General features: G+C 39.9%; 1 protein-coding gene across 10 annotated transcripts in view; it reads left to right on the top strand.

Moving 5' to 3' along the window:
- ARHGAP12 (Rho GTPase activating protein 12) overlaps positions 1-12,201 on the top strand; it is a 72,217-nt gene that overhangs the window by 44,888 nt on the left and 15,128 nt on the right. For all 10 annotated transcript variants that reach the window (XM_081164112.1, XM_081164109.1, XM_081164111.1 and 7 more), the window contains one exon: positions 10,314-10,439. In XM_081164112.1, the coding sequence (XP_081020238.1) occupies positions 10,314-10,439 (126 nt within the window). The remainder of the gene's footprint in view (positions 1-10,313; positions 10,440-12,201) is intronic.

Genomic DNA, 12,201 nt, shown 5'->3' with positions numbered 1-12,201 from the left:
TTCCTTGGCTGCATTTCCCTTCATTTCTCTCCTCTCTTTCCCCCTCCAAGAGATTGTGAAAGAAGATTGAGAAAGTGTCAGTTAGAGGCAATCATTTCAATGATTGGGTGGGTCACTTCCTAGTTCACAATGGGAAACTATTTTTAAATGTCTCCAAGGACAGAAGTGAAAGTCACCCATAGAAATCCAAGACTTAATGTGGCAGGAATTTGACACCTGCTTATCTGCCCCCCCCACAAGGTAGTAGCTAGAAGGAGAGTCACTGCTCTTTGTAACTCATTGCTTATTTTGTGTGAAATATTTTTCTTTCTTTCTTTTAAACAAACTTGCTAATGCACCTCGTTGTTTGCAAATTGCCTGTTAGGAAGGGCAGTTGCTGGGAGAGTGTAGTTCATGACTGTCCTGCAGTGCAGTTAACTGAATACTGCAAATTAGTCTCTGATTGGCTTGTAACAGTCCTGTAGTTTTTTCTAGAGGCATTCCAGGTTGAGCTGATACTGTGAAAGCAACTCACAACAACCCTGCAGTATTTCCCCATTGCTTTTATACCCGAGTTGGAGATTGAGCTGAGAGTAGTATACAACAAGACTGCAGTGCTTATTATTAGAGAGAGGTGGTTGTACTCTGAACTTTGGGCAGCTGTGCAATGTAGTCCACTGTTAATACCACAGGCCAAAGCTGTGCATTGGCTGGCCAGGGCAAATTCAGCACTCATATGCATGTTGAAGCCACATGCTCTACTGATGTGCATGTGCACTGGTTGAACATCAGTTATTGATGCTTTTTAAAACGTCACATGAAATAAGATCCAAGTTAGAACAGGGAGTTTGGGCTTTGATGCTAACCTTTTTCCAACCCTTTCAGCTGCACCCTCAGGTGACACGAATACACTGTAACATTTTGTTGAAGAGTCCCAGTTATTATTTGTAATCTCTCCCCCCACCTGCACACATAAGTGGACAAACACCTTGAAATAAGGCCATTGACTCTATAAAGAGCTGCTTTTCAGCAAAACCATAAGCAAAGGGAACAGTCATACGGTATCCCATACAGTAAGCTGTCTTAAATTATAAAAGGTAAAGGGACCCCTGACCATTAGGTCCAGTTGTGGCCGACCCTTGGGTTGCAATGCTCATCTCGCTTTATTGGCTGAGGGAGCCGACGTACAGCTTCCGGGTCATGTGGCCAGCATGACTAAGCCGCTTCTGGCGAACCAGAGCAGTGCATGGAAAATAGGAATTGGCAAATGTGCTTATGGATTCATTGAGATGTTGGGAGAATTGTGTTTCCTTTGCCTCTGTGATCCTAGAGGTGATGAAGCTGACTCCTTCTTAAATGAAGTTAAAAGATTTGGAACTTCGGAGCATGCATACTCTCTTCTCACATTTTCCCAGCATATTGATGCATCCATAATTACAGTGCAGGAAGGTCTGTTTTAGAAGAACATCATGGGGACGTGAGAATGTTAATTTGAAGAACATTGAGTGGCAAAGCTGTTCCAAATTTAAGAAAAGGCATGAGAGAGGTCTCTGACAGACAAAAGAATGCAGGAAACAATTGAAAACTTTAGGCTTTATATGCCATTGTTTTCAAAATATGGCCCCAAATACTTCAAGGCATTGGATATGTCTGCTTTCAGAGTTTGTGCTTCAATCCTTTGCCATTAAAATATTTGACATCAATGTGCATAGCAGTTTGCAAGGCCAGGCCTTTCCACTGGAAGCCTTGTACAGCGTAGACCATGTTCTAGGCCAGATTTTTTTTTTCCAGCCCTATAATTGCAGAACAGTTACATCTTGTTTTTAGAAGATGAGCTTAGATTTTGGTGTGTTTTACTGATATGTGTATTGAGGATACAATTTGGCTCAATTTTGATATGATTGTATAGTTTTATCATTAGCAAAAGGCTGGAATTTCACGCATGTAAGCATAGTTGGTCATAAGTCAAACCATTTTGTTAAATATCTGGTTTTGGGGAAAGAGGCACAATGTTTAAATTTTGTAGAATAACACTTTAAGTTATTTAGTTACACTCCATCTCTAGGTATCTCCTATCATTCAGAACTGTTTATATTCAGACATGGAACTAAACCATGCTCCTCCAGTCCATTTTCTAGGTCCATATCCCAGTCTTTTACCTCTTCACATGCATCTTTGGTTCATTGGTTTTGATTCTGTCCAAAATGCTGAATATGAGCTTTGGAAATAAATATGTGTCACTCTGGGAAGCTTACCCTGGGCTGCCTAACAGCAGACACCATGCAACAGGTTCAACCTCAGTGTTGGCCAAAGAGCTCTTCATTTCTGAAAAGCATATTGGTCATTTTTGTGCAGAGCTTCCTTGTATTGTGACGAAATATTGTCATGCTACTGCACTTGGGACTACTAGGATCGATGCCACTTGTTGTGTAGGTGATGAGAGTCAGTCAGTCAGTCAGTCAAGTTTATTGCTTAGAGCCAAAGGCTGCTGCAATGTATGCAACATCGTTCAATAAAATATATACTAGTTTGATACAAAAACTTGAAACATTTACTTTATCAAAACATAACCTAATCTGCACAAAGCTATAGAAACTCCTTAATATACAAATTGAAACATTAGACAATAAAATTTATAAGCTAAAATCACCACGGGGCCACTAATATATTCCTCAATCTTTATTACGGTCCAGAGACCCAACAAATCGTTACAAAGCAATGCACAATTCATACAGCCTACCTCCAGGTTAATCAAGCATTTTGTTCAAAACATAGGGATCACTGGTTCTTGCAACCACCGATAAAAACTTTGCCACTGCTAATATTCTAGTATTTGTCCGGTCTGCCAATAGGAACCTGACATAGTGATCCTCTGATTTTCCTGGGAAAGGTACCAGCAAGGGTAATATCAGTTCAGCCCTGGCTTGCTCATATTTTGCACAGTGCAGCAAAATATGTTTTATGGAATCAATGTCTTCAGCACACGAGCAAAGTCTGTCCTGGTAGGGAACTCCTCTCAACCTGCCATCCAACACTGCAGAAGGAAAGATGTTTAGTCTGGCTTTGGTGAAAAGCCTTCGATAATTTGGTTCTGTCAGGTTTTTAATGTAAGGTGTTAACTTAAAGACATGCCCATACACTAATATATTAAAAAATGAGACTCAATATATATAGGGGCTGATTTTCTTTGACAAACTGCTGTGTGTGTGTGTGTGTGTGTGTGTGTGTGTGTGTGTGTTTGTGTTTAAGTGATACAGGACTGGATTTTTCACTTAATGATACTGGCAGATCTTAATTTGGATATTTTTTCTGACATTTGTGGCGCTCTTCTTAATGCCTATAGCTTCCTTGAATTCAGTACTAGGTTTGGGGAACTCAAAATTCTTCATCAGGCTCTACAACTAACTCACTGAGGTATGATACACATAAGCTAGATATCTCTGTCTTCCCTGTTATGTCCTTTCACCTTATCCTAGACAAGGCAGACGGAGAGGAATAAGGAATGAACCAAGTTCTTTGTTTCTAGCCTGAGATGAGAGCCAGAAGGAATACTCAGCATGCAACGTAGCTGCCAACTTTAGTCTGCAACCAAATGTACTGGATCAATTAATGCAAGAAAAACACTTAAGTGATTTGATTGGGGAAGGGGTGGAAATCAGTTATGCCACATACATCTAGGATTATTATCCATTTCCCCCTCATGCTAATTTACAGACAGCCTTGACTATTTTTATCTGCTTATTAATAACAGAGATGAATGCTAGGGAAGGTTCCAGGAATATCAATACTGTCACATTCTGTGCTATCTGCATTGGAATGAGAACACTTCTAATGTTAATTCTGATACTTTGTATTTGTTTGTTACCAGTGGATTTGGGAATGAATTTGGAAAATTAAGAGTCAAGGAATAGCAGAAAAATCTTCATGCACCTTTGTAGAAATGTTGGAACAGCAATCCATTATTTTACATGGAAGTGCCGTGTAATATTTTAGATTTAGTAAACAAATTTTTATCATAGTGGTACCTCAAGAATGGTACTCTGGAGGGAAAGGGTTTATAGAGGGGCTTGGCTTGTACCACAGTAGGATTATGTTGACCTATGATACCAGCCTAATGGAATTGGACTAAAATGGCTCTGAATAGACTGGAAAATAATCTGTAAGCCATGGTATCAACTTTTTCTGCTGTATAAAATATCAGCTGCCACTCCTGTCTTTTACTATTTGTAGCATCAGGAAAGCCTGCTATAAAAGAGCCTTCCTATTTTTGTAAAACTGTACTCCAAAACATATGAGTTGCATAGTTATTCAATTCATATATTGCCTACTTGGACCAATGTAACTAAGCCCAGTATGACACTAGTGTCTTTCTGTGGGGCCTTACTACAGATTTGATTAATTGATTGGGTAAGTATTGCATGGGCAGGAGGCATCTTTTGTGTGTACTGTAGGCTCATATACGATCTACCTTCTGCAGCCATTCACAGCAGAGGGAGAGGATTAGCTGAGGGGGAAAACGAAGGGAAATTCAAACCCCACCTACCGCAGACAGGTGAGTCACGGGTGCTTACCCCATGATTTATGCAATGCCAAAAACAGAGACATCTGTAAAATAATAGCCCTCCCCCTTGCAATTCTTAATCTGGCTACTTTATCAGAAAACTACAGAATAAAAATAGGCTTCACCTTTCTTATTCACCTTCCTACAAACAAAAACATAGCATATGACTCCCAAGAGTAATTTCATTTGTTAATTTTGACTAAGATAGCTATTCTATAACATTGTGTGCGCATCTTTCCTCACATGACTGGTTCTGTTTCCTCCACTCCCCCACTCCAACTCCTTAACCAAAAGTTTTTAGGCATGAATAACAGTGTAAGTGGCATTGCATGGGTTGAATTAATTCACAGACTGTTACTACCCATTTCAGCATGATTTGGAATCCATACGGACACATGGGGTATCTCTTATCGCCTAAGCAAATTGATTGTAACTGGCAAAGCAAGACCAGTAATATTACTGTGTCAGTTCATAGTAAACATATACTGTTTCATACATAGCCTCAGCAATCCTTAAAACAGTCCTGTAAAAAAACCAAAACCAGTTCTTTAAAATACTGTTCCCACATTACAGACTGAAGGCTGGAATTGAGAGGTGGTGACTTGCTTAAGACCATCTAGTGAATTCATGGCTCAACTCAGATGAATTGGAGCCTCCCACTTTACTATACTATGATACACCTTCTGTGTTGACGCATCACTGGGGTTTTGTATTTGAAATACTTCCTTGACAGTCAAACCTTCTAATTGCATCCATCCTGTCAGTTGCTGCTCTCTAGCACATGCCAATGTTCCCTTAAGAGTGGCAGTGCCATCATATCATCTCCATCCCTTCCAGTTTGGCACCTGTTCAGATAATTGGACTTGCGCATCTTGACAAAATATAGTCTTCATGTAGTTCAGTTACCTTACTTAGTATTCTACATTATGTATTATTTTAGGGTGTGTGCTGTTGAAGTAACAAGGTTTTTTTAAAAAAAAACACACAAAAAGCTCAGCTGTCCCAGTTTTACTGCTTCTCAAAGCAGACAGGTTTTATATTATAAAAACCTATAAGCAGGCATGCTCTGTCTGTGTAGAGATAGCACTTGACCATTAAACCAAAGACTTAAGGCAATCTTCACTTCTGATCACTACAAATGAGGACAAAACTGGTATATTTAGAAACATGGGATTACTCTGCGGCAACTTCACCCATCCAAACTCATAGAAGTTGACAATGAAACTGTACTTTTAAAATGGGCAGAAAACTCCACCGTACATTGAGCAGAAAAGAGCTTTGAAAATGTACCTGCAATTGAGAAGATGAAGGTTTCCAAAGAGCCCTCATTTAGTTCTGGGGTTCCCTCTGGTTTCTTTTCCAGTTGCTTTCTTTTTGTGAAGGTGGAACTGCTCAGCATGTAGCAGCTGTAGTGTAACCCCTCGCCCTCCCAAAGTAACCAGGCCGTATGAGTAGTCTGGATATATTCTGGGATGTGGTCTCTGTTGCCTTATTTCAGAAACTTTATGTGCCTGTTCTGTTCATGAGGTTGAGAGGAATAGGTAGCTCTCTTTCTCTTCTGTATTGTTTCATCCTTTCATAATGTTAATGGGTTGGATCTCAAGTTCCCATAAGTGGAAATTCACTCACATGCTGCTGCTGCTCCTGCGTGAAGAAGGGGGAAGGAATAAATTTTTGCTGATTCTTCCTGTTTTGGAGCATTGTGGGACCTTCCAAAACTACCTTCCAACCCAGTCTATTTCAGTGTAGTGAATAGTGGTACTTCTCTAGAGATTTTTCAGAAAATTATTTGAGAGAACTGTAAATTCTATGCAGTTTTACTTAGAAAGGATGCTTTAGGAAAAACATGAGTGTGTCTGGATTGATTTTTGCAGTAGTGTTGCTGGGTATTAATAAAAGATTTTGCCTGAAGTTATGCCACAGGGGAGAGTCCTCCAATCAAAGAATTCAAGAGAAGAAATGGTTGAGAGCGAAAATAAAGTTAAAATTCATATAACTCTGAGAGGGCATTTTCATTTGTGGCACTTAAACTATGGAATAGTGTTTTCCTCCTCCCTGAATAGCTTGGTCCCCTCTTTGCCTGCTTCAAATTCTTTTTTGTTATTATTATCTTCATCCAAAGATCACAGGACTGTTCACAACATGAAAGTGCAAAATGAGAACACAAAATACATAACAAAAACAAACCAATAACTCTCCTCCCTCCAACACATTTTAAAGGACATAGAATGTTAATCAGCCAAAGCCAAAGAGAAAGAGAAACATTCCACAAATAGGGAGCCACTGCAGAAAAGGCCCATTCTTGTGTTGCCATCCTCTGGACCTCTCTTAGAGGAGGCACACAAAGATGATGATGATGATCACAGGCTCTTGATTATTTAAACAGGCACTTAAAACCATTTTATAATGACAGCATTTTTAAAAAGTCAGAGCCTATGATTATATGGATTTTAGTTTGCTGTCTCTGGACATTATTAATATCATTTTTTACACTCTTTGTTTTGCTGTTAGGATCAATATAATGTATATATATTTTTATTTTATAAGAAACGTAGTGTATATCTTATCATAAAAAGGTGGGTTATAATTGCTAACTTAATAAATGTAATACTTTCCAGTAACATGCAAGTTAACATAGAAAACCTCAATTGATTCTAATTTCTCTAATGTGCATGTAAAAAAAAATAACTGATTGTTCTCCGGCCAAATATGGGAGTGTTTTCAGCATTTTCAGCTTGCCTTGCCTTTCTCTGCACAGATTTAATGGCAAAGAAACCTCCCTTCACAATTTAGAATTCTGTTTATATAGCATTCTAATACAGATTTGAGTTTTCCCATGTGTGTAGTTGTGCATTCAAAATAACAACATCCCCACACAAGAGAGAGGATCAGCAGGCTTGGGCTATGTGTGTGTGCACCCTGGAGGTTTGCAAAATACATACAGACACACAAAATCTGAAAGGAAAACTCCAAGGGAACAAAACCCCTAAGGGAGAAAGTGGCTTATGAATGCCCCGGGAGATATAGTTCACCTTTAATACTGCAGCTCAGACTCTTAGGAGCACTGGTTCTCAAACTTTTTTTCTCTGGGCCACACCTTCTTAATAAAAATTTGCTCATAGCACGCCAATTTTTTAAATTGATAAATACACTGGAAAACAAAAAGAAACAACTCTCAGCAGTGCTTGATTTTGAAAAACTATCCATATTCTGCAAATTAAAATATTATTTTTATACTAATACTATGCTTCTTCCTCTTCTTTCTTTGGCAATCACTCGTAGCCGAGTAAGATGGTCTTCCATAAACATGGTTTTAAAAGTGAGTCTGTAAGTGACTGTGGAGGCCAGTTCTGGATCCACATGTCCTTCCACAGTGGGGATGTAGGTTTCCAGGCAGGAGTTGATCACTGTGAGGGTTTGCCAAGTGTGCCTTCCTCTTAGCGCGTTTCTCCCCTTCATCCTGAGTTTGAGCATCTTCAAAACCCATGACGCCTTTTGGTAAAGGCTGTTCTCCAATTAAAGTGCTTGCAGGCCAGTGTTTCCTAGTTGCTCTACTATGCTATGCTATGCTATGCTGAAATGTTTAAATGTTTTTTTGATTGTCCTTGAATCTTCCTGCCACTCTTGCTGTCCTCTGCTGTAGTATAGTTCACTGTTATATGTTGGGATCTTGTGCTGAGAGAGTAACTTCCAGTAGCCCTATACATTAGTTCACTTTTAAAACAGTGGTACCTTGGGTTACAAACACTTCGGGTTACAGACTCCGCTAATCCGAAAGTAGTACCTTGGGTTAATAACTTTACCTCAGGAATGAGAACAGAAATCGTGCCAGCAGTGGAAGGCCCCATTAGCTAAAGTGGTACCTCAGGTTAAGGACGGTTTCAGGTTAAGAATGGACCTCCGGAACGAATTAAGTTCATAACCACAGGTACCACTGTATTGAACAATTGTGGCAGTGGGGGCGAGGTTACATAAATCCCCTCCTCACTTCTTCCCAGGTCAAATTAAATACTTAATTGCATGGAAAATCATCATGTTCCATTGGTTTATCAGTGTTTCTCAAACTTGGTTCCCCAGACTACAACTTCCACAATCCCTAGCTAGAAGGACCAGTGTTCACGGATGATAGGAGTTGTAGTCCAGCAACAGCTGGGGAACCAAGTTTTAGAAATACTGATTTAGACTGAGACCAGTTTAGGGTTGCCATATTTTGAAGAGGGGAAAAAAAAGGACGCTATGACGACTCTCATTTTAAATACCCCTATTATATGTAGGCTATAGAAGCTGTGATATGTTGCTGAGGGGGGCAGGTGAAGAGGAAAGCAAGTCTTAAACTACTGGTTAATATCTGTGTCTCATCCAGAAATTATAGCCAGAGACATTTTGGCAAATATAAAAAATCCACCCAGACAGAAATTTTACCCCTGAAAAAGAGGACACATGGCAACTCTAACAGTTGCACTTTTTAAATGTTCAAAAACCTTTAATACATTGGGTTACATTCAGTGAAGTCATCCTGACAACAGACATATTGAGACTAGTTGTCATGGCTGCCTTAAGTCCATTGATTTCATTGGATTTACTCTGACGTAAGACTTCCTTGGATGCAACCTGTAGCATGTGAAGTAAGACCCAAGTTACTCCTTTCTTTGAGGCTAGCTTTGTTTTTGTTTTTTGTGATAATTTTTATTCATTAGATAACAACAACAGACTGAGCGAGACACCCTAACATACAAAAGAGTTAGGAAGGTGGCTGGGCACAGAAGAAGAGAAGGGGAAGAGAGTTAGGGAGGGAAGGGAATTCTGTTTAAATTGCTGCATTACTCTTTGTTAGATTACGTTGCGATTTTAGGTTTCTGCCCTGAAATTGCTTCTTCCAAATCATCCCTTCAACTAAGTTGCTTAAACAGGGTGGTTTATTGAGGCTTATTCCACTAATTTAGATATGTTTATATACAAGGGGTGTGCAACTTAGTCACCAGTTAAGGGCCATATCTGAAATTTATATTAGCTAAAGGACTGCACCATGCATGTTTAAAGGGCATTGAATGAATGTAATTGTACATAAGTAAATGGCAGGTGTCTCCTACAGCTGCACAGGAGAAACTGCACTACTTGCTGCTACTTAAGCTACTACCTTCAAATATGAAAAGCTGCTAGGCCTTGATGTAGACGTAGCAATTGCTAAAGTTGGTTGACTGGCTTCCTTGCTTCCAGTTTTTCATTTTTTAACTATCAGGCTAATTTTTCTTTGTAGCTATTTCCCTTCCTGTAAAGTTGCTTCCTTTAAAATTAAACTTGTGTACATGAAGACTTGAATAGAGTCCATAGTGGGTGGGATATATAAGGGCCTCATGTGTCTCCATCCTTGGTTCTGCATGGCTTTATCCCCGGCATGCCTTGACACAGTGCTTTGGGTTTAGATTCCCTTTGGCATGCATTATGAATACCTTTTGCTGAATATTCAGGTAGCTGGTTGGAAATCCTTCATATCTTGATGCGAGTGGGGCTATTACACTCCAGAGCCCTTATTCAGTAGAATAATTTCAGGACTAAAAGCTGTGGCATGCTGCAATGCCCCAGGCCCCTAGGCAAACTTCTGTTGACTATTTCAGAGGAAAGAGATGACACATGGCGGGAAGTGTAGCCTTTCTCTTTGCAGGTTTGTATATGTGAATGCAGCTAAGAGTGGATTGCACGTGCTTCACCTGCCTTTGTTTTAGTACAATACATTTACAGTGTATGGATTTCCTTCTGCTTTCTTTTTTAATAGTTTAATGCTTCACCACAGCAGCAAAGGGAGATTATTAAAAGCAGGAGTCTGGACAGGAGGCTACAGGAACCAATAGTTTTAACAAAATGGAGGCACAGCTCGATTGTGTTGGACACTAATGACAAGGTAGGAATGTCCTAAAGAACATACTGGAGTCTGATCAGTTGTTGTGTATTATTTATAATGTGTATTTTTTATTTTACTGTACACTAAAAAAGAAAAGAAAAACACTGGTGCAAAATGGTTAGGTTGATCCCTGTAAGTTACATACAGTGCAATCCTATAAGTTGTCTACTCAGAAGTAAGTTGCACTGATTACTCCCAGATAAGTGGGTGTAGGGCTGCACTCTTAGCCTGACTAATTGTGTTTTCAGCAAAATAATTATTGTACCGTTATGTTTGCTTTCTTACATTAATGTAGATTGTTTACTTCGTGTTAGATTCAGAAAAACCATTTATTTCAAATGTGCTCTTATTAAAGCAAACTTTGCTATGACAGGCTGTACTTGTTTTCTCCTAAAGAAGTCAGTGGTACAGAACCTGCCTTGTACCCCTGATAATGGAGTTGCTAGCTTTTGGAATTGGGCCCCTACCTCCGCTGTCTTCCCAGCAGCAGTTTTAATGTTTTGCCCTGAGTTCAGTGGCCTGATTTTTTTGAAGTCATGCAAAGTCATAGTTAAGCAGGAGCTGGAAAGAGGCTCAAGTGAGCCTCAGGTTTGTGTGGTTTTCCCTTCCCTCTGCTGCTCCTACTACCAGGAACAGTAGTTCAGCACTGTTTATTTTCAATTCCCCCAAAGCTTGTCTCATTGTATGCAGCCCTGGCTTATGATTTAATAATCAAGTCTGGACAGCTTCAAAACAAAGTCAATTTCAGACCATGAGTTATGAAATCGGCATGTTAAATTAACCTGAGTTTGTTATACATCATGATATTTGGTTTGCATGCAGTGGCAAGCCAATATTCAAGGAAAATAAAAGTAAACACAGTCTACCTCCTGGCCATATGGAAGGAGTGGGGAGGGGCAAGGTTTCCTAAGGCTAATTCCAGCTTGTGCATGATGCACTAAACCATGGTTTGGTGTACATGGCCACCAACTGCAACATTTTTATTTGGTTAGAGATAATTTATATGCTGCTTTCGTATCTGAAAAAAAACACATCTCAAGTCACAGTCTATGTAACATCAAGATTACAAACAATAAAAAAAAATTTCAGACAAAGCAATGGGAGCAAGGATGACCAAACAGTAAAGCAACAGACACCAATGCAAAGCAGCAGATCTTGCCTGTCCCTCTGGTTCTGCAGCTATATGAAAAAGTATGTTTTGGAACTGTCTCCTGCAACTGAAGTAGTGAAGAGGCCAGATATGTTTCTCTAGGGAGAGGGTTGCATAATGTGGAACCCACTAATGAGAGACAATTGTGTTAAAGCAGTGGTGGCCAAATTTGGCCCTCTAGCTGTTTTTGGACTACAACTCCCATCATCCCTAGCTAACAGGACCAGTGGTCAGGAATAATGAGAATTAGCTGGAGGGCCAAGTTTGGCCACCACTGTGTTACAGTCTCCCACAGTACCACTACTGCATGTGTGAGAGAGAATGTAAGTGGTGCAAAGTCTCCAAAGATGGCCATTGGGCAGAATCATATGGGAACAGGAGGTCCTTGAGATATCCTAGCAGAAGACAATAAGGGCATCAAAGCTCGGGAGGGACGACGACCGTGAGAGTCTTTTGGGTTGTGGCCCCCTGTTTGTGCTCTCTCCAGTGAAGCCTGCTTGACACTGGCATAAACAACTCTTCTTCCAGTCTGTTCTGTTGGATGTTTAAATTGGTTTGCTTTGTTGTAGTTATGGTATGTGTCTCTATTGTGGGGGGTTTGGGCAGTGGTAT

Source organism: Podarcis bocagei (assembly GCF_964188305.1).
Source record: "Podarcis bocagei genome assembly, chromosome: 12".
Classification (NCBI taxonomy): domain Eukaryota; kingdom Metazoa; phylum Chordata; class Lepidosauria; order Squamata; family Lacertidae; genus Podarcis; species Podarcis bocagei.
This window is presented reverse-complemented; position numbering and strand designations above follow the sequence as displayed.